The 26,770-nt window shown below is 39.2% G+C and overlaps 1 protein-coding gene across 3 annotated transcripts in view; it reads left to right on the forward strand.

Annotated features, from left to right (window-relative positions):
* Positions 1–23,957, forward strand: part of HGF (hepatocyte growth factor) — a 63,647-nt gene extending 39,690 nt beyond the window's left edge. For 2 of the 3 annotated variants that reach the window (XM_075926385.1, XM_075926398.1), the window contains exons 10-18: positions 444–546; positions 2,646–2,785; positions 5,923–5,961; positions 6,323–6,419; positions 10,338–10,412; positions 11,933–12,076; positions 13,962–14,068; positions 17,990–18,135; positions 20,668–22,334. In XM_075926385.1, coding sequence (XP_075782500.1) covers positions 444–546; positions 2,646–2,785; positions 5,923–5,961; positions 6,323–6,419; positions 10,338–10,412; positions 11,933–12,076; positions 13,962–14,068; positions 17,990–18,135; positions 20,668–20,829 — 1,013 coding nt within the window. In that variant the 3' untranslated portion in view covers positions 20,830–22,334. Of the gene's footprint in view, positions 1–443; positions 547–2,645; positions 2,786–5,922; positions 5,962–6,322; positions 6,420–10,337; positions 10,413–11,932; positions 12,077–13,961; positions 14,069–17,989; positions 18,136–20,667; positions 22,335–22,675 lie in introns of those variants that run through there. The other variant, XR_012903269.1, reaches the window with a different exon arrangement.
* Positions 23,958–26,770: the final 2,813 nt, after the last annotated feature.

The following is a 26,770-nucleotide window of genomic DNA, read 5'->3' on the forward strand; positions in this document are numbered from 1 at the left end:
CCTCTGTTAATGAGTTCAGAAAGTTTTGTTCTCCATTCAGTTGAGGACATCTGGATGTTTTTAAAAAGAGCATAACATATCCTGGCGGCTTTTAGAAGTAGAATAATTTGCAGTGACCCTGTTAACTGTAAGCAAATTATATTTAAACTGAAAAGGTCTCAGTTTATCTAGGAAAGGCGCAGTAAAAGCAAGTTATTGCATGTTGTAGTTAAGTCTTTAGGCCCTGAGAAGGGGATATATCCATTTAAATTCAGAAAGGTTCACTTTCTCTCATTAATTTGTTGTCTGGTTTCAGTTATGTTTGCTATATCTGGGATAGTGTCTGCTAAATATAGCACTTGATTATCTTTAATTATTTGGATGCTTGCTGTAAAAGAACAATTTTTCTTTCATTATTGCACAAGTTCCAACAACATTTCTTTTTCTCAATATTCTTTCTCCAGATTGCTATCGTGGTAATGGCAAAAATTACATGGGAAATTTGGCTAAGACAAGATCTGGGCTAACTTGCTCCATGTGGAATGAGAATATTGAGGATTTAAGGAGGTATGTAGATACAAGACACAAAGAGGATGTACAGTGAGTCCTGCACAAACAGCACCTATAATTGTCACCTCTTTTTCTTCTGCAAACACTTCAAAACATCCTTGAGTTCCCAGTATAATTTCCTTCTACATTTAAGTACATTATACAATGTGTCTTTGTTCAGGCACTAATTATAGACTTTGGGATTTCTTAGCACACTAAATGCTAGGGATTTTCCCATCTCTGCCCTTTAAAGTTGTGGGGGAGGAGAGTGAGGAATGCAGCATAATTGCTCCCTATGGATGACACATTGTGACTAGTTGAGTGCTCTCTGCTCAACATCCTCAAGTCCCATTGACTTCAATGGGAAGCTGGGAGAAATTGCAACTCAGTTCAACATAGTTTCAGTTGGATTTTAAGCTGAAAATTGATAAACAACCCAAGAAAGGTTCCAAGCAAGAAGAGCTCTCTGGGCTCTCCATATCTCAACTGTATTCTCAGCACCAACTCAGTTTGCTCTGAAAGGAGCACCAGATAGCTCCCTCCGCAGAAAGGGCAGATGCCTTAAAGATGCCACGTCCTCCTTACGAAGTTAATTGCAAATGCAAGCCTGCCGACAGGCGAGGGCAAAGGAGGCAAGTGGGCCACAGGGCTTCTATGCACGCATGGGCTAGTACAGGTGGCGTCAAGGCAGCTGGGTGGGCATGTGGAGGCCCTTCCTGTGCCAGAAGAGAGTACCCAGCAGTGCAGCTGGCAGCTCACTGGGCACCAGCCAGTGCAAGTGCAGCACCACCTAAATGTCAGGTGGACTATGTCCGTGTAGGCGTAGCTTGTGCATGCTTGGAGGGGGGGGGGGCATTTACTGTTCTGCCTTGGGACTCAGAATGGCTGTTGGTGAGCCCACTCAAATGAAACTCAGCCATGCAGAGTGCAAGGACAGAATCGTAGAACACTAGAGCTGGAAGGGACCTCGAGAGGTCATCGAGTACAGTTCCCTGCCACATGACAGAACCAAGCACCATCTCTAGACCATCCCTGATAGATATCTGTCTAACCTGTTCTTAAATATCTCCAGAGATGGAGGTTACATAACCTTCCCAGGCAACTTATTCCTGTGTTTAACTACCCTGACAGTTAAGAAGTTTTTCCTAATGTCCAACCTAAACCTCCCTTGCTGCAGTTTAGGACCTGGCCCCTAATGAAACTGTTCTACCTCAGCTATGCAAGTCACTGCTCTCTGATTTGTACTGTGTGTTTAGTTTGTGTAGTCACTGTCTGGTGATTTCTCACTGTCCATGACATGAATTGCTATATACTTTTGCCAACTGCCATTATTAACCAATTATAGTGAAGGGAATTGTCATGCTCTGAATGTATAAATGTGTCTATTCTAATCAGAATTTATAAACTGTCTGCTTGGATTGGCTAATGAACTTAGTATGCTTGTGCTTCCCACTCTCATCCTCATAAATAGAAAATCTCTGCAGGTTAGATGGAGGAGCAGTCCTGTTGTTATACATGTGTTTGTGTGTGCGTGCCTGTGTAAGGCCAACAGGCGGAATCAAATCTGAGACCTGTGGAGCTTAGGGCATGAGCCTCTATAGCCTGAGCTAAAAGCTAACTGGCTCTCAGCGATGGCTATAGAGTGCACTCATTTTTCCTCCCTGTAAGTGGTCTAAGTGCCACTAGGTGAGGCAATACCATACCTAGTACACATGTGAGTTACACCTGCATACTCTGAATGAGTCTTATAGACATCTGGGTGGATTCTTGGGCTACTTTCTGATCCCTGGTGTGGAACGTGGAATCCAGATTCATCAGCCACTCTCCCCCAATTGAAAGGAACTAGGATTTGCTCTTTAATATGACCCCAGTCTTCCCATTGAGCACATGGCCTGAACACAGGGATTTGTGCTAAGTTTCTTCATGTCAAGCTGAGGAAATTAATTTTCCTGCCAGCCCTTGAAATCTACAGAGTAACTCCATAGGCTTTCCTACATCCATATGCTTGAATATAGTCAATGTGAATTCATTTAAAATGAGGAATGAATGTTCATAGGAACATGTTTATTGGTAGCATGAACATACTTATTAGTAGCATGTTGTTTTTTTTCCTGTAGGCACATACCAGTATTCATGGAACTAGACATTAGCAAACTGAAGAAAAACTACTGCCGCAATCCCGATGATGATGTTCATGGTCCTTGGTGCTACACGAGCAATCCTCTCGTTCCCTGGGACTACTGCCCAATTTCTCGATGTAAGCACTTAAGATGCCTTGCAACTTCGGAATTACTGTCAGCTGTATAATATTTGCTATATTTTGTTGTCATATACATTTGTCTATGCTCCAGCTGCTACATGTGGCACCACAAAACTTAAACTCTTATCATGAATAATTTGTTCATAACTTGGGGGGCAATGGGGAGGAGAACAGCCTTGTGCAAAGCTTGTCCCAGGGACATTCTCTCTTAACTGGCTCTGAGGCTTATTTATGCTGCCACAGCAGGATAACAGGGCTATAGCAGACAAAGAATCCTGCTCAGTATGGTTACTGGTGATAGTGAGGCAAGGAAAGGAAGAGTGATGATTCAGGGTGAAGGATATTAGCCTGGGACTCATGGGACCCAGGTTTAGTTACCTTTTTTGTCTGCCTCACACTTCCCACGTGATGTTGGGCAAATCACTGAGGGTGCGTCAAGACTACAGGATTTTTTCAAAAAAAGCTGCCTTCTTTTAAAAAAAAAACTTCACTTGCATCTAGACTGCAGCTGCGTTCTTTCAAAAGTAAATTGAAACAACACGGCAGTTTTTGGGATCGTGGTAAACCTCATTTTACGAGGAACGATGCCTTTTTTCGGAAGTACTCTTTCAAAAAAAGATTCTATTGAATGCAAACTGTGCTTTTTCAAAAGAGTGTCTACACTATCTTTCAAAAAAGTGGCTCACTTTTTTGAAAAATCTGCTTATAGTCTAGATGCTATCTTTCAAATGAGGCTTGTAGTCTAGACGTAGCCTAAGGGTGCACAGCACTCTACACAGCACTCTAAACTAGTACTCTAAGTCTACATAGCACTCTAAACTCGAAATAAGATACTCAAATTGTGTATTTTATTTTTATTCTATTTCAAAATAGTTTATTTTGAAATTTGGCATGTCTACATACTACCAAATTTCGAAATAACACACTATTTCAAGACATCCCTTAACCCTCATGGAACGAGGGTTACAGGGATGCTGAAATAGCATCCCATTATTTTGAAAAATATTTCAAAATAGTATGTAGTTTGTTAAGACATGGGGGTAACTATTTCAGGACACAAGAGGTATCCCAAAATAGCCATGCAGTGTAGTCGTACCCTTAGCCTCTCAGTGCTTCAGTTACCCTTCTGTAAAGGGTTAATAGCATTTGACTAACTCAAAGGGTGTTGGGTGGATAAATGCATTGAGTCCAGATGCTGGGAGAAAGGAGGTTCATAAAGTACCTTGATATCATAATTTCCCCATATTTCTACAGTGTTGTTTAAATAACTCAAGTGCTCTAAGGAAACAAATCTTAAAGAAATATTTGTTTCAGTGTACAAAGAGGTTCTTCACCATTATACTTAATTGTTACAGTAGATAATTTTCAATATGAAGGAAGAAAGTATAAATTCATTGCCTTTTATTTCTGTGTGTTTTTCTATGAATGAATTTTTACATCTAAAACCACAATATATGTGTGATAACACTACATAATATATATAAATAAAATCATATGTTAAAATGGAGTAAATAAACATAAACAAAAGGGATTTTAAAAAATGAATGGAGGTTTAGTGGGGGAGAGAGTTCATGATGAGATATTTGGAATTCACATTTAAGTTTGAAAGATATTTATTTTCTATTTGTATCTTAAAACCAAAAATGTTTCAGAACCTGGGAGAACATTTAAACAGTAAAATAGGCTGTTGTGTTCCTATGCTCTCTAGGATTTAGGAATAAAGTCAGAAGAGTAATTGGCAGCAAATTTGTGAGACCCTAAAACTATAAGCATGTTCAGGCTATGTACATGCTACAAGTGCTACTGAAATATAGCTGTATCTATACAGCTACACATTTGTAGTATAGATACTTACTACAGCAAAGGAAAAAGGGTTTTCCATTGTTTTGGTGCCTTGAGAGGCAGTGGTTGGCTTGATATTCCAGTTGCAATGGGAGAGGTGTAGGTTGGATGTTAGGAAAATCTGTTTTTTACTAGGAGGGTGGTGAAGCACTGGAATGGGTTACCTAGGCAGGTGGTGGAATCTCTATCCCTATAGGTTTTTAAGTCCTGGTTTGACAAAGCCCTGTCTGGGATGATTTAGTTTGGGTTGATCCTGTTTTAGGTTGGGGTTTGGACTCGATGACCTCTTGAGGTCTCTTCCAACCCTATGATTCTATGATGGAAGAATTCTTCCATTGACCTTATGGTATCTACTGGAGCTAAGATTGACTCAGCTTTGTCTCTCAGGGATGTACATTACCCTCAAGAGATACAGCTAAGTTGACCTAAGTTTTAGGTGTTGACCAACTCTCAGAGAGAGATCCTCTGATTCAGGTATTTTTGTATCTGTTGAAAGTAAACAAACCTTGTTTTGTATCTGTTGAAAGTAAACAAAACCTTTGTTTTGTTTTGTTTTGTTTTGTTTTGTTTTGACAGTGTAGCCAAAAATAAATAGTTCAGCAAATGTCAAATCTATTTTGTGTGTGATGATATTATCAGTAATTTTGGACTGTTTACAGCAAGCACTGGTGGGCTATGTGCTAATAGTAATTTATTTTAATTAATTATCAATTAATTAATTATTCTCTCAGAGATAGAGGTAAAAATTCTTCTAACTTAGACAAAGTTTAAGCAGTTTTAATAAATGCAATTGGATTATAGAATTGATCTCCAAATAACAAATTTGACTTCAGATAAATGTTTCCTAGTATCAACATATAAATAAGGTTCAGATTTTCCAAAGGTCTAAGTTAGGAAGACAGCTCGATTTCCTTTAAAAGTAATTTGAATTTGGGCAAGTAGCTCCATTTAATAGCATCCTCCTTATTTGTTAGTATTGGCCGATGCATATGTGAAACCATATGTGTGCACTGGTAAATGTCCATGTAGTTCAAATGTATTCAAAATTAATCCAAGAGGAAAAGTGTGAAATAAACATTTTAAAATGTTGATATTTTTTTTTCTGAAATAAAATTCTACCCCTTCATTTGCCTCTGTGCCTTTGAGGCCTTTTCCAAAATCTATTTAAGACTTAATCTGTGAGAGCTATTAAAATCAGCAACAGCCTACCATTTATTTTTCTGTTATGACTCCTCTTAATTTTAGACTTTCTTTTATTTTTCACTGTTATGGACGTCTTGTGTGTCTGCTAGGTGAAGGTGATACAACTCCTACCACAACCAATTTAGACCGTAAGTAATTGTTACATATATACTGTGTGTTTCATTATGATAGTTCCATTTTCTTTTGAGTGTATCTGTGTATGTGTAACAGAAAACTCACCTTTCCAACTAGTGTATGATTCTATTTTTCAGTATTAGCATATAATTATAACAATCTGAATAATAACACAATTTAATTATATTAATGCCAACAGCCTGCCTAAATGTTTAATGGCCTGATACCACTTCAATTGAAGTAATTATGATTTCTTGTAGTAGCAGTGAGAAAAAATGTTTATTTAAAATTGACTTTTCTGTGGTCCTTATGTGAAACTGTACAGATTTCCTACCACTGTTTTTAGTAAAATGTGACCTCTGCACCTGCTTTCAGATACTGTCATTTCTTGTGCCTCAACAAAACATTTGAGAGTTGTAAACGGAATCCCTACACAAACTAATAAAGGATGGATGGTTAGTTTGGCATACAGGTAACTATTATTTTGCATAGAAAGATGACCCTATTAAAAAAAAAGAGGTCTGTGTTTACATTAAAATGTAGACCTTAGTAAAGACACAAGTACATAGCGGTTAAAAACTGCCTAAGAAAGTATAAATATAAGTATAAACTATTCAATTCAAATCTGTATCCTTTATGTCAATGAACTAATTTTAAGCTCATTATTTCCGTCCTGTTTATAAGAACTGCTCTTTAAAAAACATGCTTAAACTTCTGCTTTCCAGATTAGCTATTGTAGATGCATTTTTCTGCTCGGTACCTTATGAAGAGCTACCAACATAAAAATGAATGCTTCTTCAATTCATTATTCTGCGCCTCCATAAATGCAGTTCTTAACCCATTTGTTTGCCTTTTCCTAAGTACCTGTATGTTGTATTTCTGAACTATTTGATTGTGGTATTGGTCTTTTTAAATATCTGTGGACTATTTGTACCCGTTGTGCTCTCTGTGTCTGTGTGCTTAAAAGCCATCTCCAACTTGCTTTCTATTAGGAAAGTTAATTTTGGATGTTCAAACTGTTCTGTTTTCCCTGAATATCAGGAGTGTTGCATCAACTTTGTTTTCTGTATATGTACAGCACTTAGAATCGTAGAATACTAGGACTGGAAGGGACCTTGAGAGGTCACCAAGTCCAATCACCTGCCCTCATGGCAGGACCCAATACTGTCTAGACCATCCCAGACAGACATTTATCTAAACTACTTTTAAATATCTCCAGAGATGGAGATTCCACAACCAGTCTAAGCAATTTATTCCAGTGTTTGACTGCCCTGCCAGTTAGGAGCTTTTTCTAATGTCCAACCTAAACCTCCCTTGCTGCAGTTTAAGCCCATTGCTTCTTGTTCTACCCTCAGAGGCCAAGAAGAACAAGTTTTCTCCCTCCTCCTTGTGACACCCTTTTAGATACCTGAAAGGTTCTGGTCCACAACTGGGGTTCTTAGGCACTTCTCAAAATAATGTTCATTTAGGATGTTTTCAGGGTCTGTCTCAAGGTCCTGGTTGGTTTTACAAAAACAGTATTTTCGTCCTCTTGAATAAGCTGCTGAGCAGCTGGCTGTTGGCTTGGCCCAGCAAGACTGGTATGATCCAGCAAAATTCTTGAGTGCATGCTTAACATGTGAAGCCTTGACTTCAGCTGAACTACTGACAAAACAGAGCAGGTGCATACGTTCCATGTTGTACCAGGCTAGCGTGTTCAGCACATACAAGCAAAAAAGGAAAACGGAGGTATGCAATATGACCGAGGAAAGGAAAAGGAATGAGTGGGCATAGATTTTTGTTTTGCACCACCATGACCCAAACCCTTCCATATAAGCAATTTCTGATCCTTTCCAAAAGTATCTTCTACCTGCCTACTATGGTAGATATTCTCCACTTTGAATATTTGGTCATCAACAGTGACTCCCAGTTTAGCTTTTACTCTAACTGGTTGGTTAAAAAGCTTCAGAGGGATCGCTAAGTTAGTCTGTAACTGGAAAAACTTAAAAAACAACAAATAGTTTTGCAGCACCTTAAAGACTAACAAAATATGTTGATAGTATCATGAGCTTTTGTGGACACAGCCCACTTCTTCAGTAGCTTGCAGGCCACAAACAGCTGCAGAAGAATAGGCTGTATAAATCTATGATTTGTTTGTCCTCAGTACTTCCCTCTGCTTGCCTGCCATTGCTACCTCGCTTGTGACCCTACCTGTATTTGTTTTCCTTCCCCTGCTAACTCTTCCCTGTTCTCTACCCATAATGGACATAGCAGCTTTGTTTTGTGGTTTTTTTTCTTTTTGTTATGAAGCTTCATATCTGTATCCTCAGGTGTTGCTACACAGGTGACATAACTGAAAAAACCCAGCCACTGGCTAACTGGAATGTTACTTTGGACACTGTATCCCATGCCATACCACAATATATATTAAGAGATACAGAATTACCAGTGCCTGGGGGGATGACCAAAAATTTTGTTGGTGAATACGAATATGGTTTTATTATTCAACATTTGTATTATCAGAAACAAACCCAATAATTAAAATAGAGATTTGAAACAAAACCTCAGATTGCTCCAGATTGTGTGTGTGTGTGTGTGTGTGTGTGTCTGAAGGGAGAAAGTTTCAAAACTGTCTCCTAACCATAATTTAGAAAGCTTTAAAATGGGCAATACCAAAAATCAGAGCTGAACATCTCTATCCTTTGGGGTGTTTGAAACCTATATCTGGCTCCACAGTGTGCAGCTAGGGGCCCATCTCAGAAATGTAAAGAAAATTAATTACCCTGAACATCCTGAAGTCTGCGCCAGATTCTATTACTAGTGACACTTAAGTAAATCTGGAGTAACTCCATCTGCAGAGAAGTTATTCTGGATTTGTGCCACTGTGAAAGCAGAATTTTGATCTCTGTGAACGCCACTGTAAATACACCAGTCATAATTTGTAAATGAGACAATGCCAATCTGGCCAAATGACATTGAGAAAAAGTTTACATGTTCTCTAACTTGTGATGCAGTTACAAGGAACATGGCCAAAATCTTTCTTTTAAAAAGAATACAACTTGTTCCCCAGACGAAATACAGTCCAAAAAGAAGTAGAAGGCAAACATCTGTGTTAAGTCTGCTATCTTTGAACTGCAACATAGAATAAGCATAAGTGAATTTGGGCTCTTTCTTGCTAAAGCTTTGGACAGCTGCATGATTTGAATTTATAAAATGCAAGAATTTAAGCTTTTCCCAAAGTACTGAAGTTTCATATCTTCTGTCCAAACAGATGCAGTAAATAAATATAACGATTTTGGAAATACTAAAGAAGCAAACTAATCTGCATTCCAAATTATCTTTATTCCAGGAGTATCTGTCATGTTAAATCCTTTAAATTTTACATGATATAGTGTGCCACAGTCTTTATAATCTCACATAGGTCATCATTACATATTGCAGATTATTTCCAACTGAAATATGTGGGGACTAGATAACTCAAGGGATTGGTAATCAAATAGGAACTTTCCACCTTTAAGTCAATATTCGGAATATGATCTAGTTGAGTAATGATCAAATGTTGTTACCATCTGGCGGCAGTTTGGCTGTGTCTAGACTACACCTCTCTGTCGGCAGAGATGTAGATTAGGCATGTCAAAATTACTAACGAAGCAGGGATTTAAATAGCCTGCCCTTCATTAGCATAAAGATGGCTGCTGCTTTTTTCAGACATGGAGCTTTTTCGAAAACAAAAAAAAACAAAAAACAAAACCTGGCAGTCTAGATGAGGATCTGTCAAAAAATAAACCCTTTTTCGATAGATCCTTAATTCCTCAAAAAATGAGGTTTACAGGATCTGTCGAAAAAGGGCTTATTTTTCGACAGATCCCCATCTAGACTGCCATTTTTTTTCAAAAAAGCTCCGTGTCGAAAAAAGCGGCGGCTATGTTTATGCTAATGAAGTACAAGATATTTAAATCCCTGCTTCATTAGCAATTTTGATGTGCCTAATCTACATCTCTCTGTCGACAGAGAGTTGTAGTCTAGACACAGCCTTTAGGAGCCTGTGTGAAATGAGCTGATAGTTTCAGTCTAGTTCCTACTATGCAGATAGCCACATCACAGTTTTACATTTGGCTCTCTTATTTTAGTCTCAGCAATGAAGCCAAAAATGAATGAACAGAGAAATGAACATCCCTCTCATCTCTAGACATAAGTTAGTAGGGCAGTCTGAGGGAAGCCTGCATTATTATTATTCAGCAGGAAACTACTTTAGAGAGATCTTCATTTTTGGGGGTTATCAATCTACCCTTTAGTGACATTAAATCTAGTTAAATAGTATAACACATGTAACTGAATGGTAGCCTTAGAAGTTATCTTAGAACTATTGGCTTGGTAAAATGTAAAGAGTACATTTATCTTGTTTTTTCAGGAATAAACATATCTGTGGAGGTACTTTGATAAAGGAAAACTGGGTTCTAACAGCAAGACAATGTTTCCCTTCGAGGTAAAGTACTTTGTAGCTTTGTATAGTTGAAATGTATTTCTTTCCTTTAAGCCTATGGTACAATGCCTCTTCCATTTAAAACATGAAGTTTTTCCCTTTGCTTTATCTTCAGTCTTTCTTTCTTGATAATCAGTGTTTTATGGATCATTTCTTTATTTATTCATTAGAAAAGAGCACTGAAGATTTTACACACAAGCATGACATATGACCATGTCTTTGAAGTGTAATGGTTAGACAATTTCCTCTTTATAAAATTTCATCTCATGCTACTGCTGTAAATGGTGTAAGGTGTCAGAGCTGGGAATTACTAACAGACAAAGCTCTTTTCCTGCAGCCTGGAATTAAACACCTATCTTCAATGGTCGTACTTAACACTCCCCTTTGGTCAGCATCTCCCATTGGCTAGTTTAGTAAGCTCCTTGCCTAGAATGCTAGCTTCTGTGAATCCATCTAACTAGTTTATATGTCTCCATTCATTGCATAGGAGCCAAGGTGCCTATCTCAGACTTAGTGAATTGCTGGATTTTCCTAGGCATCTAAAAGTAAGGTGCCGTTACGCTCAGCATTTTAACACTTAACTTCTTTTGTGTTCATAGGCCTTACTACTTAATCATTAATGCTCCATAGTATCTGAATATTCACAAGAACTTTGATAGGTTATGAAATTTCTGGAGCTTTCTTATTCTGCCTTAGAAATACTAACAGAACAAACTTTCCATTACCCTGCTTAGATACTGTCTGAATTCAAGAAGTACAACTTCACCATGCAAATGAAAATAAATATTTTTAAAAGTGTGACCTTTGGGTCTTCCAAAAGGTTCAGTTTGAGTTTTGGCTGCAAGTGTATTTTGGTTCTTATTTTTTCATACTTGTTTTCCCCTCTCTATACACTGCTGTTCTAGGTGTTCCAATTTATTGACCTAGCAACTTCCAGGGTATAGACTAACAGGTTTGCCATGAATATATGTAGAAGTGGGTGCATATTTCTATGATAAATGTTCCTAATATACAAGTGGAGAAAAATGGTAATCTGCTACAACATCACTTCCATTTTTAACATAATACTTCAGTAGCTCTTGTCTTTGAAGCTGCAATTTCAATAACCAGTAAACAGATTCTCTATCAAGCTGCAGTACTTGCAAAGTGAAATAAACTCTTACAATTGGTGGAATTGATATAAAATGTAAAAAAAAAACCCAACCAAACAAAGAGAGAATACAGAAATAATGGTGACTGACACTAGCTAAAATGCCTTTAGATTTTGGAAAGTTTTGGAACTGGATGTAAACTTTATAGCTTCCCTCTATTTATGTAGTGCTTCCAAACCAAAACCCTACATCTGAACAGGACAAAATTTGGAAAAGTTCTGATTTGACTTTGAAATGGCAGTGTGGGTCCATCTCTATCAGAGTCAGATAATATCTCTCAATGCATATGGGAATGATACTGTACAAAATAAGTAGTGTTGAGACTAATCCAAGGAAAATGCCACTCTATCATACCAATTTTGACTTATTCAGGTACAAAGATTTGAAAGACTATGAAGTTTGGCTTGGAGTTCATAATATCAAAGGAAGAGAAGAGAAACATAAACAAGTTCTGAATATCTCCCAGTTGGTGTATGGACCTGAAGGGTCTGATTTGGTGTTATTGAAACTTACCAGGTCAGTTCTTAATATGGCTAACTCCAGGATATTGAATGTTTTGACTAAGAAAGAAATACAGGCTCAGACCTAGATAGTAGCAATACAGGTTATGTCCATATAGATTAAATTCACAGTTAAAGCTGGTTGTAGAAAGGCAAAGCAGCTATAGGTTATGAAACCATTCAAAAGAAATGTTTTCACTTTGTTTGAAATTCTTCATTTATTTTCAACAAAAATAATCATTTTGGGAGTAGAAATAATAAAACCCTTACAATATTTAGCTTCCTCCACCCTACTGGAAAAGGGTTTGTTAAAATAAAAGAGTAACAGAGGAGAATTTTCCCCATCCAAATAAAACAGGGGGGAAAACCCTTCAAAAACGGAAAACAATGTCAATTAAAACAAAATTTTTGTGGATTTCCTTTTTAGTGGTTGAAAAGCCATTTCCATTGAAAAACATTGACAGAAATGACAAGGAGTCCTGTAGGACCAAGTATCAGAGGGGTAGCTGTGTTCGTCTGAATCCACATGAACAATGAGAAGTCCTGTGGCACCATCAGCTCAGGATTAAACAAAGACCGTGAATGGCTAGCTAACTACAAAAGCAGCTTTTCCTCTCTCGGTATTAACATCTCAGATCAGCTGCTAAAAGTGGGCCTCATCCTCCCTGATTGATTAACCGCATTATCTCTAGCCTGATTCTGGCCTGCATATTTATACCTGCTTCTGAATGTTTCCACTACATGCATCTGACGAAGTGAGTCTTTGCCCACAAAAGCTTATGCTCCAATACATCTGATAGTCTATAAGGTGCTACAGGACTCCTTGTCACTTTTGCAGATCCAGATTAACATGGCTACCCCTCTGATAACTGACAGAAATGTTGACCAATTCTGCTCACTATGGCGCATTGATTAGTTGCTAATCTTTGTTTTTTTTCTGTTTTGAGAATTGGTTTAATATTCTTCACAGTACGTCCCTAATTTTCCAGATGTCCTGTGTTTTTGATTGAAAGGATAGTGGTTATATTATATCTTTGTCAAGAATTCAGTTGAGTAGTGGTTCTAGTATCTGGTGCTAGGTCTCTGTTTGGGGATTATTCTGGTGTCTGCTACAGAAAAGCTGAAAAATCATGGTTGTGAACTCACTCTGTATTAAAGACACAGCTGCTATATTGGTTCCATGAAATCTGGCATAAGAAGCAATAGTTGTGATAGCCCAGAGGGGTCACACAGCTCGATATTTATACTGATCCAGTAGTTCCAATAACTGGTGTGGATCAGCAGCTAGAACAGCAGTCGCCAGAAGGGCTAGTTGTACATATAGTTCACTTCTCAAGTTAATGAGCACTCCAGCAGCGTAAAGCCTGAATTATTGGACATGTGTTGAAAAAGCAAGTTCCCCGTCTGCACCAACAAAAATAAATGCCATTTCTGAATAATAAATGCCATTCCATGTATCTTTTTTTCTTGATAATGAGGGCTTGTTAAAAACAGTGAAGGGAATGGTGCATGGTTTTAATTTATAGCATAAAATAAACAATAGATTGTGAGTGCCTTTTGTACATATGACCCTTCATATGTACTGTCATATTATAATAAATGTTTATTCAAATTAAGGGTATTCCCTTTATGCCTTCATTGTTTATCTTTGTACAGAAAATCCAAATTAAACAGAATAAATGTGGTAACAGCTTTTCAGGAAAGCTGCTTGAGAACTAACAGCTGCAATGCAAAAAACAATTAAAAGGAACTCCCAGATTTTCATACAAAGAAAAATAAAGCAGAAAAATTGTCACAATTGTTAATTACTACTGAGAGTTATAATAGATAGTATAATTTTTAAAAAGCAGTTTAAAATATCGCATATGATCCATCGTATCTACTCTGTTTTCTCTTTGCAGAGCGGCAGTATTAAATAATTTTGTGGATATAATCAGACTGCCCACTTCTGGATGCACCATTCCAGAGAGGACCACTTGTAGTGTTTATGGATGGGGATACACAGGATGTAAGAAATTAATTTTTTTAAACCAAAAGAGACAATGTATGTTGAGTGCCTACTCAGTTCCCATTCCCAACATAAAGGCTAGTAGTGTTGCCTAGAATTTAATTCAGGGGGGCTGACAGCATGCCAGGCCCCTGCACAAGGTGGGGTAGGCCAGCTTCATGCTCCTGGCAGGCGCAGGATTCTGGTGAAAGAGGTGGAGCCAGGGGAAGCAAGTGTGCCACACCTGCTCCCTCACAGCCTTCAGTTCTGCCTGGAGCATGGCACATCCCAGCTCTTAGACCTGCCCAGAGCATGCTGTGCCTGGAACCCGGGCCCTTTAGAATTGCTGGGCCCATTGGCAGGCCTGATATAAGTTCTCTAAAATGTCCTATTATAAGATTTTGTATTCCATTGCTTATAATATTGCTAAATGTTAACCCTTTCAGGTGAAATTTGTGACGCTTGATAGCTTCATCAAAGAGAATATATTTGGAAAATTAAAAAATGATTCAGCTATGTCTGAGAATGAGGCTAGAGGAAATTACATTGTTCTGTATATGTTAACATTTTGTTTGACATTTCCCTTATGAAAGCTGTAGCAGCCCATGTTTTGGAGCAGGCAGGGGGTTTTGTGTTAGGGCGTCTACACACTAGCCCCCTAGTTCGATCTACGAAGGCTAATGTGGGTGACCAAAATTGCAAATGAAGCGTGGGATTTAAATATCCCGCACTTCATTAGCATGTTCCCGGCCAGTCACCATTTTAGAAATTGACTAGCCCGAAGTAACTACCCGCATCTATACGCGGAGGTGAAATGGGATTCCGAATTAAAGCCCTAAATCGAATTAGCTGTTATTCCTCCTGCAATGAGGTTTATCAGCTAATTCAATTTAGGGCTTTAGTTTGGAATCCCATTAAATCCTGTGCTTCATTTGCAATTTCGGTCACCCTCATTAGCCTCCCTAGATCGAACTAGGGGGCTAGTATAGACACACCCTTAGACATGCTCCTTTTGTCATCCCTGTGAAAATCTGCTCAAATTTGGCCACGCTATAAACTTTTTTAAAAATCACAGTTAACACATGTTCAGTGGACTTTGCTTAGAGTTTAACTCATAAAATCAGTGACGTCTCTGCAGTGCATACTCCAGCCGAGGGCTGAACAAGACATTCCCTGCGATTGCTGGTCTGGATCACTAAGGATGAGGGCTGGGCACTAAACTGAGATCAAGGAACCTATCTCTCGTGTGCTTTCAGTGGGCACTGGGGATGGCTGGGCAAAGATACCTGGCCTGGAAGCCAATGAGGGGGTTGCATGACTGGAATCTGGGTGTGTATGACAGAGAGAGATTAGATAAGGAGCCAGGAGGGAGTGGAATGGGCTGAGCAAGGAAACTAGGTGTGGCACTAGGATGTGCTGGCCAAGGAGGCTAGGCCAGTTGGGAAAAGGGCAGGGGAAACAGGACTGGGACAGGAACATGTTGGAGAGGATGGGAGACAGTGGGTTCATCTTATAGGGAAATGAGCAGAAGAGTCTATGCCTACTAGAACATGCTCTCCCCCTCCACCTTTGAGCTTGTAGTGGAATCCATGTTTCCTCTGCTTTGAGAAAATGGCTGTGAAAGCCACTGGCCATGTACTGACTCACTGGAGTGTTGGTGAACATAGAGGATGAGAACCCTTCCTCGCAATCTGCTAGCCAAAGGGTAATTGATGGGTTTCTAAGAAGAAGCTCTATCTCTGATAGGTAGATAGCACCCCCCGCCGGATCTGTACTGGAACGAGTGCTGTTCAACAGATTAAAAAATGATCTGGAAAAAGGGTGAACAATGTGGTGGCAAAATTGGCAGACATTTCAAAATTACTCAGGGTAATTAGTCCACGGCTAACTCTGAAAATCTATAAAGGGATCTCACTGACGAGGGTGAATGGGAAACAAAAGGACAGATGAAATCCAGTGTTGATAAGAGTGCATTAATGCACAGTGGAAAAACAATCCCATTTGTATGTACAAAATGATGGGGTCTGAATTGGCTGTTAGCTCTCAAGAAAGAGATCTTAGAGTCATTTCAGATAGTTCTTTGCAAACATTCAGGGGCAGTTAAAAGGCCCACAGAATATTAAGAAACATTAGGAAAGGAATAGATAAAAAACAAAAAATATCCTAATGGCACTGTATAAACCTATGATACAGCCACACTTTGAATACCGTATGCAGCTCTGGTCACTCCATGCCAAAAAGATCTATTATAATTGGAAAAGGTACACAGAAAGGCAACTAAAAATATTAGGGTTATGTACTAGTTTCTATATGAGGACAGATTAAAAAGACTGGGACTGTTCATCTTAGTAAAGAGATGACTAGAGGGAATACAATAGAGGTCTGTAAAATTGTAAGTGGTATGGAGAAAGTGAATGGGGAAGTGCTATTTATCCCATCATGTAACAAATGATTCACAAGTCCCCCAGTGAAATTAATAGGCAGCTGGTTTAAAACAAACATAAGAGAATACTTTTCACAACACACAGTCAACTTGTAGAACTTGTTGCTGGGGTTGCTGAAAAGGCCAAAAGTACAAATGGATTCCAAAGAGAGCTATGTAAGATCCAGGAGGATAGGTCCATAAATGGCTATTTGCCAAGATGGTCAGGGACACAACACATTGTTCTGAGAGTCCCTAAATGTCTGAGTATCAGAACCTCTGGATAGACAACTGGTAATGGATCACTTGATAAATGGTCTGTGCTTTTCATTCCCTTTGAAGCATCTGACTGCCTGCCTTCTCTGCCTCCTCACACTTGCTCAGGGCAGCTCTTTGAATGCTGCAAGCCTGGGGGAAAGGAGAAGAGGCTTTGTGTGCTGCCTCTACCCCCAGCACAATCTTGAAACTCCTATTAGCCACTCACCATGTTCAGATTCAGCCATACGTGGCCCCTGCAGTTGGTGCAAGGACATGGAAGGCAGGAACCAGCTGGACTACTGCCAGGAGCCACCCATGTAAGCGCCTTCCAGCCAGAGCCTCCCTCTAGCACCCCAGCCTCTTCTCCCTCCGACCATCCTGCACTCCTACACCCATATCACCCAAACCCTGTGCACTCATGCCCCAGGGCATAACCCCCTCCTAGACCCTGCACTTCCTTTTATACCTCTCCTCTCTGTCAGATTCCTTGCCTGCACGCATATCTCCTCATGGACCCTGCACCCTCCCTCTCCCCCCTTCCCCGTAACCCAGTCCCTTACCATAAGCACCTTCTGCACCCAATCTCCATTCCAGAACATGCACCTCCTTCATTAATATCATGGAAGAGTGAGACCCTTGACCACTTAATACATTCTTGGAGTGGCACGCGATCAAAAATTATTGCCCACCCCTGGGCTAGATAGACCATTGATCTGACCCAATATGGTCATTCTTATGTTCTCTTCGGTTTTATCTACACTGGGAATTATTCTGGTTTAAAATTAGGATGTGAATTTGACGTATTTTGTCTATTCCAGAATAATTCCCTTATTCTAGAGGAATAGTACCTTTTTCTGGTTCATTATAATCCAGAAAGAGGCCCTGTTGTTCTGAAATAAGTGTCCAAATGGGCAGCTATACAAGAATTCTTTATTCCAAAATAGCTCCCTCCGAATTTTTGTGGAACCAGAATTTCACCCAAAGTCTCAATCTTACCTTTAGTGATTTCCCACGAAGTCATACAGCAAGTCATTCATCGATTAGGGAATAGAACCCAGAAATCCGTACTCTGTCCATTACTCTTACCATTGCTCTTTTTGTTGTACTAAATCTAAAACATTCATGCATACTACCGGGGAAGTTAGGAGAATCTGGAGCTGATAAAGCAGCATGTAACAGCATAAACAGTTGTTTTACTTGGTGTTCCTTTTCATTAAAATGTAATGTACACAATTCATTGCTGCTCTTGTTTTCTATGTTAGTGATTCACTTTGATGGCCTGCTCCGAGTAGCAAACCTATTTATTGTGGGAAATGAAAAGTGCAACCAATATCTCAAAGGAAAGATTACAGTGAATGAGTCAGAAATCTGCGCTGGGGCTGAGAGCGCTGGCACTGGACCATGTGAGGTAAAACAGTATGGCTATGACTAGAGTGCAAGAATCGACAAACATCTACTCAGGGTTGTCGCTTTCGTTATTAGTAATATTTTCCTGGTGTTTGCCTAATTATTCTCTCCATTTAATTTGTCAGTGAAAAGAAAACATGGATGTTATTTCCTTTCAAGACACATTGCCAACAAAGGTCTTTTTCTGGAAGACCCTTTTCTGCCCCCTGACCCTTTATTCTGCAAGTTTAGTTTATCTGAAATCAATGGGACTATGATCTCAACCCATTAGAACTCCAGAACATATGTGAAGTTTACTCAGCATGACTAAATCATATGCATTGGTGGACTGAGATCTGTTTGTGGTGTAAATACTATACTGTGTGACTAAGGTGGCAACATCAGGCCCCCTTTGTGCAGCAGCACTTTATTTAGATTGCTGGTAGGGTTGCAGTCAGTGCTGATGCTTTGTCAAGCTGCTTAGTCAAGTACAGTTTTGCCCAAGAAATTAACAAAATAGGCAAGTGCATTGTGATGTTGAAAGAGCACTCTGAACTGAGTTGAAGCCCTAGGCCTTTGAGTTCCAACATACACAGTGTAGAAGCCTTAAAATCTGTGCAACCCTTTCTGGGATTTAGAATAGCTTCAGCTTTATTAAATATATTAAATTCAGGATTTGGGACAGTTTGAATTGTTATATACACTTTTGGGACATATTGGCATTCAGCCTAAATTGTGATGGGGATCTTATTGGGTGGAAAAGACATATCAGATGATATCTTTGTTTCTAGCAGAAAAGTGGAGCTTTATTAGAGAAGATATTATCCTTCAATTGCAGACTGAGCCAAAACTCAAGCAAATCAGGGAAAGAATTTTCACTGACTTCATTGGGGTTCGAGTCAGTCCCTCAGAATGGGAATTGGTAAGATGTGGAGGAAAAGATGAGCAGAATTGTTTAAAATCCTCGTATTGTAGAGCTACAACATTTTTGAATTAACAATCTGCCAGACAAGATGATGGGTAGAGAACGCAACAGTGATTGTTATTAGTACACATTTGGTATACATGGATAAAAAATGTGCTAAGTGGTTCAATATAAATAAAACATTGAACTTTTCCCTATCCGAGGACAGCACCAAGACTTGGTGCAGGCAGATCCTGATTAAGTAGAAGCATAGTAGGGGGGTGCAAATCTTTCATGGGATCATTTGGTTATAACAAAGTATGTTCTTCAAAATCAAACATTTAGTTAATTATAAATGAGTTTCTGTGGGTGCTAAGATGATATAAATGACACACCTGCATAGAAGTGCTCTTGAAATCCATCCCTTCATTTCCCCTGTAAGAAGAAATGTTATTATATATGATATTATGATTATAACCTATGGATGTTTTCCCTCTTCCTGTGTTCTCCTTAGAGCAACCTCTATCAGTATGGAGCAGAAAAATAGAACTTTAAGATAATGAGAAATTAAATCAGAATGGCAACTGAAACCCTAGCTGAAAATATTTCCGTAGCAGGTTTTGTGTTGCTATAATGGCACATGCATCATCTGTGAATTAACCTGAAATCAGCAAGAACTAAGAAAACCAGCTGTATTTGGAAAATATCAGTCACTGTTAATTCTCAAGTGATCTGGAGAAGATAGGATAGTTGTTGTCGTTTATGTTGTAGGGCAGTATCTCCAGATCTGATGCTCTTTCTTGCTGGTGTCAGTGAAAGAAGACTGCATGATGTTATTGTTCATTAGCTAATCAAAACTTAAAGAATATCAGTGCTATCTAAGGGCTTGTCTAGACTACATCCAGTTCTGTTAACAAAGCAAGCCGCTTTGTCGACATGAGAGTGTAGATGTAAAGGACAGTGTAGCAATAACGCCTTCTGTCGACAGAACTCTGTCAACAAAAGGCGTTATTCCTCGTAAAATGAGGTTTACCACCGTCGACAAAACTGCTGAGTTCTGTCGACATTATGTCGACAGAACTCAGCAGTAGTGTAGACGCAGGTATAGTTTTGTTGACAAAAGTCCACTTTTGTCAACAAAACCCTGTAGTCTAGACATACCCTTAGAGGTGGCCTTTGTTATCTATGTAAACATATGAGGCTGTATATACCCCGATGCTTTGTTGTACAATATGTGACACAGGGATAGCACTGCTGGCTTTTTTTTTGTATCCTTTTATCAATAGCCTGGCATTGCACCAGAGATTTTCCAATCATCTGCACTGTTTGCCAGCTGGCTATACTTGCCAGGTGGCTGAGAGAAGGAAGCAATATGGTTGGTATGTAGAAATTTGGAGGTGAAGGGAAATTCGGGGCCTCTCATGGTTCAAGTTGCATAGAGACCCGACAAAACCTAGGGCCCATCATGCTGTTTGTTGATACAAGCCCTGTTTGTGATGCTCTGCACAAATAAATATATCACCATACTCCATGGATTGTCATACTGAAGGTTCCTAGAGTAATGTGCTTCCCAAGAGCTCAGAGAAAACAAGTGGGGAATGTGTCTTTTAGCTGTTTCAAAATTAATGTTCTTTATTTCTCTTTTCCTAGAGAGATTATGGTGGTCCCCTGGTCTGTGAACAAAACAGGATGAAAATAATAGTGGGTGTTATTGTTCCTGGCCGTGGATGTGCCATTCCAAATCGTCCTGGGATTTTTGTTAGAGTGGCATATTACTCCAAGTGGATACGCAAAATCTTGTTAACGTACTAATCTGAGCTATAGCTGAATATTCCACACAAACCCACCAATTTTATTCACATGAAGATTTCAGAGAGCATGAAATTAATGTGTAATGTAAAGATCCATGATTTTCTTAAAAACTACTTGATAGTCAAGTTTCTTGATCTTCTATTGATATTTATGGGTGTTTTCTGAAGATTTTGTCTATCAGTGTTGTTTTATAAATGTTGAAGTGAGCTACAGCATATGCAAGTATGGTGACATATCTCCTGAAAATACTTGAATGGGTAAACAAATTGCAAAGATATGATTGCTGGATGCAGAAGTGTTTTGTGGAAGCTCATGTGGTCTCTTTAGGCTGCTTCTCCAGCTCGGCTTGTCCATGAGAAAAAAGAAAGCTTGTTTTCTTTAATACCTCTTACTCTTGCTATGTACACTGCTTTCAGTTTGTGGCAAAAGTTCTACTGAGAGCTGTGCATTGCTCAAGAACAGCCTATATGGACTTAATTCTCTGTCCCCATCTGAAGAATTTAAATATAATTAATACTATATTTTTAAAATAATCTCTTTATTTGCTCATTTCATTGTGGGCCCAATTCTGCAAGCCCTCTATGAGCGGAGCTCTCATTGAAGTCAATGGGAGTTCCTTCTACATAGGATATGTAGGATCTGGCTGTGTACTTATTGTCCAAATCAACCCTATGTATAAGGGTAGGTTGATTAGCAGCTTATCAGACTTTGTTTTTAATTGTCCCAGAGTGTGTGCTCTGCAGCTGGAGATGTAATTCAGGCAGATATACACATGCTAGATTTGATTGAGCTAGCATGTTAAAATAGCCCTGTAGCTGTGGTGGTGCCGGAAATGGCATGGTCTAGCTCTCTCAGTATTTACCTAGTGACTCTGATAGAATTGCAGTCAGAAGGCCAGTCCATCCAGTTGCCTGTGCTGTCATGGTCACACCGCTATCTGGAAACTGCCCCTCCAGCTGCAGAGTAGATTAACCCCTAGATTAAAACAACATATCTAAGGATATGTCTACACTGCAACACTATTCCGAAATAACTTAGTCTGCATCTATACAGCAGACAGTTATTTAGAATTAATGTCGAAATATCGTCAAGCTGGAGGACTTCTTACGCTGACTCCTGTAACCCTTATTGTACAAGGAGTAAGGGAAGTCAGAGGAAGAGTGCTCTGTTTTGAAATAAGTGTTGTGTTGACACTCCCAATTTTGAAATAAGCTATTTCAAAATAAGCTACACAATTGACATAGCTCAAGTTGCGTAGCTTATTTCGAGGTAAGCCCTGCTGTGTAGATGCACCCATAGGGTCCCAGAAATTTATCCTGATGAGCTAAAGACAGACCATTTTTTTACGGTTAAAATGAATTCCATTCAAATAGAGAGTTAGGCCCAGATTTCTCAGTGACTCATGGAAGTAACTGTGGATATACAGCAGTGTAGAGGTGTGTCTAGACTACATGCCTCCGTCGACAGAGGCATGTAGATTAGCCAGATCGGCAGAGGGAAATGAAGCCGCGATTAAAATAATCGCGGCTTCATTTAAATTTAAATGGCTGCCCCGCTCTGCCGATCAGCTGTTTGTCGGCAGATCGGGGCAGTCTGGACGCGCCGTGCCGACAAAGAAGCCTTTCTTGATCGGCACAGGTAAACCTGGTTTCACGAGGCATACCTGTGCCGATCAAGAAAGGCTTCTTTGTCGGCGCGGCGCGTCCAGACTGCCCCGATCTGCCGACAAACAGCTGATCGGCAGAGCGGGGCAGCCATTTAAATTTAAATGAAGCCGCGATTATTTTAATCGCGGCTTCATTTCCCTCTGCCGATCTGGCTAATCTACATGCCTCCGTCGACGGAGGCATGTAGTTTAGACGTACCCTAGGTGTAGAATCAATCTGCCCCTGATTTTATAGAATCAATCAGGGAGGAAAAGAATACTGTTGTCATTAATGCATTTAAAACTAACCATTGGAAACTACATACTTTTCTGGAGGCAGAATTTCAAACCATCATATTTAACAAATAGGGCTACTAAATAACCAATATTTAAAATAGAGTGGAGAACATCTTTTGCTTTTAGTAACATTACATATATTTTATTTATAGACATTATGTTGTCTTTAATAAAAACCTAAACATTTGGTTAAACAATACATCTTGGGGACAAATGGAATTATTGCAGAGATGAATCTGACTTGATGTAAAGTATTGAAAATGTTACTAATGGTTTAATTGCTTGTTTTTCATGTCTACTTGCACAACTATGGCCATAATGTTCCATACTAGAGGTGGAGCAAGAGAGTAAATAGTCATCATCTATGAGGTTTCCTTGTGCTCCTTTCGAAAATATATAGCTGAAATACTAAACAATTAGCAAATGGCAATATTGTATGTTAGATGGCACTCATTATCATGTGTCTGCTGGAAAAATGATACACTATATAATCTCACTGTACTTACTACTACTGTACATTAAAATGCATAAGGAACTTCATTGTTGCTGTATTCATGCACTATGCAAAGGCTATCTTCAGACAGAAGATTGTAAAGTATGTTCCATATCTAACAATATAGCTCCTAAACAGACAACATGGTGTAGATTCATAAAAGTAAATAACATTTTAATATAATTACCTTTAAGTGGCACAGGACTGAATCCTACCTTGGCAAAAATAACCTTGGGAGGTGGGCAAGGTGATAATTCCCCAAATCTTAGAATCATAGAGCTGGAAGAGACCTCAGGAGGCCATCAGGTCCAGCCCCTGAACAAGGCAGGACCAATCCCAACTAAATCAACCCAGCCAGAGCTTTGTCAAGCTGAGACTTAAACACCTCTAGGGATGGAGACTCCACTACTTCCCTAGGTAACACATGCCAGTACTTCACCACCCTCCCAGTGAAATAGTTTTTCCTAATGTCCAACCTAGACCTCGCCCACTGTAATTAGGACTATCTGCCATCTGTCACCACTGAGAACAGCCTCTCTCCATCCTCTTTGGAACCTCCCTTCAGGAAGTTAAAGGCTGCTATCAAATCCCCTCTCACTCTTCTCTTCTGCAGACTAAACAAACCCAAGTCCCTCAGGGTATGTCTACACTTGCCCCCTACTTCAAAGTAGGGAGGCAAATGAAGCATACCGAAGTTGCAAATTAAGCCCAGGATTTAAATATCCCATGCTTGATTTGCATGTTCCTGGCCGGTCGCCATTTTAGAAATTCACTAGCCTGGAGTAACTGCCCAGGTCTACACGTGTCAGTGAAACAAGAGTCTGATTTCAAGCCTCTAATTTGAATTAGCTGGTAAACCTCATTGCAGGAGGAATACCAGCTAATTCGAGTTAGGGTTTTAAATCGGACTCCGTTTCACTGCCGCGTGTAGACAAGGGCAGTTACTCTGGGCTAGTGAATTTCTAAAATGGCGACTGGCCGGGAACATGCAAATCAAGCGCGGGATATTTAAATCCTGGGCTTGATTTGCAATTTCAGTATGCTTCATTTGCCTCCCTACTTCGAAGTAGGGGGCAAGTGTACACATACCCTCAGTCTCTCTTTAATTAGCAAAGTATTTTGACTTTAATGGGAATTAACTATATAGTTAAATGCTTTGCTGAACAGGGATGGACTTTAGCATAGGTTTACTGCTTTGCTGAATTGCACCCTAAACAGTCCACCAGCACAAAGCAAGAGGTCGTGCAGCAAGCAGATACATAGGCATGTTTCTGAAAATCCTTCCTCATGTGAGTCGTCCCACTCACTGCTTCCATGAGAAGGACTACTTGTAAAGGCTTTCAGTTTCTGGCTCCTGGCTTTCATGCTTGGATGGTAGCTGGAATATCTGCCACTTTGCAGGGAATACTGTTCACACAATCTCTTTCCCTTAGCTCTTCTTATTTTCTAGTCTAGCAGAGGGCAGGATTTAGCTTGTAGCAATTACAATAAATTATTGCCATTTATGTAAAATATGTGTCCTCATTAAATAGGCACTGACTATATCTTAATGAAAAAAATGAACTTTTAAGGAGAGATAAGGAACGCCACGTGAGTTTTTATTTTCTGCCACATTGAGACGAGCATGGATAAAGTATACAATGATATATTCACTTTTCCTATTCTAAGACTTGTTACGTGCTCACTGTGTTATATCTGCAGGTATTTTGTTATGTCTAAAACCAAAATAAAATAAATCAGATCCTAATGTATTTTAGTTATATTCTTCTGCTGTGCAGAAGACAATATGGTTTTTATATGTATGATGAATGTACTGTTTTTTGTTAGACAACATGTAAGGATTTTTACCTGTTTGTTCTTGGCAGCGTCTCAGTAAAATGCGGAGTCGATGCTCTAGAACTTAATGTGTTTGTAAGCACTTGCTTATCAGGTGTGCATTCTCTCTCTCAGTGTGGAGGGAACCTGAGACTCTGAAAAGCAAGGAAAGAGAAGAATAATGACATGTGGTAATGACTTTGTGCTTCATTTATTCCTGTGAATATTTCTTGTTGGTACCAATGGTACTGTACCCAGCAAATGTTATAGCTACAGCATTCTCCTTGAAAAAGACACTGTTAAGGGATTTTTCATTGTTTTAACAATTGTCTCTTTTATAACAAGAAGGGTCCAGTGCTCATCGAAATCATGGGAAAGCCTCCTATTAACTGAAAAGGGCATTTGCCTAGGCTTTGTGGATTCATTTTGGCTATGGCCATATTTAAGAGAAGATAATTGGTAGTCATGGTGAAAAGGGTATGAAACAAGTAATTAGGAAAGAGAATCTCAAGTTGCTGACATTGTCTTAAGCCAAACTCAGTTTAGTTTGTCAAATTTTTGATTCAGGCAAGAATAACTAGTCCCTGGGCTGTGATAACAGACAAAAGTATAATTAATATTTGGCATGGGACTTTAAAAAAATGTAGGGGCTGCTTTTGTCCCTAAAGTCAATGGAAGCTTTATTACTGATTTTGAGGGTGTGGTGGGGCACTGAATGCAGCTGCGAGTTCTTACCTTTTTGTGACCACAAACTCCTCTCTAAACTTTGTTTTCCTTTTACTACCCTAGGATTAAGCTCAAGGGGAGAACATTGTGACTTCCCAAGGAATTAGAGCTTTGATCAGTCTACTTGCTTCTGAAATCCTTTTCCAGGGTTTAAGATGAGAGCTCTTATGGAGCATCCTGGAAACCCTTACTCCTGTGTGTAGTACCATGGAATTTCATGGGGCTACTCATGCAATTTGGGGTTTTCAGAATAAGAACCAACATTTTTGTAAGGGACACAATCTACACAGGCAAACATTTTGAAATTGGTGGATATTTGTTGCCAAAAGACTGCAGCACTGTGCTTGAAGTTTGCTCTGTACTGTTGAAGATGGTTACCCCCCCATTTACATAATCCCCAAATATCAAAAGGCATGATAAATCATATCCCCCCAAAAGCCTGAGCATGAACCAGCTGACCCCAATGGAAGTTAGTGGGAGTTTTGGCAGCATGCGGTCTAATGGACTGCTTTTTTCCCCCACATATACTGGTGTAATACTGTGTTACAAGCATCGGGTCTGCTGGCAAGAACTAACAGATTTTCACCCGACCTTTACAGTGTCTTTTTATAAACAGGCTCATGGACATATGCATTTGGAATTTCCTAACTTAGAATCTGACTTCAGGGAACTTTCAGTGAAATGCTGTGGATGTTTGATTCTTTTTCTTGTGTTTAGATAGGAACATATTAATGTTGCCTGTTCAATGAGACTAGTTGAATACCTATCAAAAAGGGAGCACTGTGGTTATAATTTCTATTACAAAAATTCTGTAATTAATGGCATTGTTAGTTAATAAAGTTGGTATTTTTGTAGCCTTGTTTATCCTTATTATTCTTAATAAAATATTTTATAGAAAATCCCCAATCTAATCAGTATCATATTTCTTATTTGGGGTTTGGAAATTGTATTGTTGGCAGAGGTAA

Source organism: Pelodiscus sinensis, chromosome 1 (genome assembly GCF_049634645.1).
Source record: "Pelodiscus sinensis isolate JC-2024 chromosome 1, ASM4963464v1, whole genome shotgun sequence".
Lineage (NCBI taxonomy): Eukaryota > Metazoa > Chordata > Testudines > Trionychidae > Pelodiscus > Pelodiscus sinensis.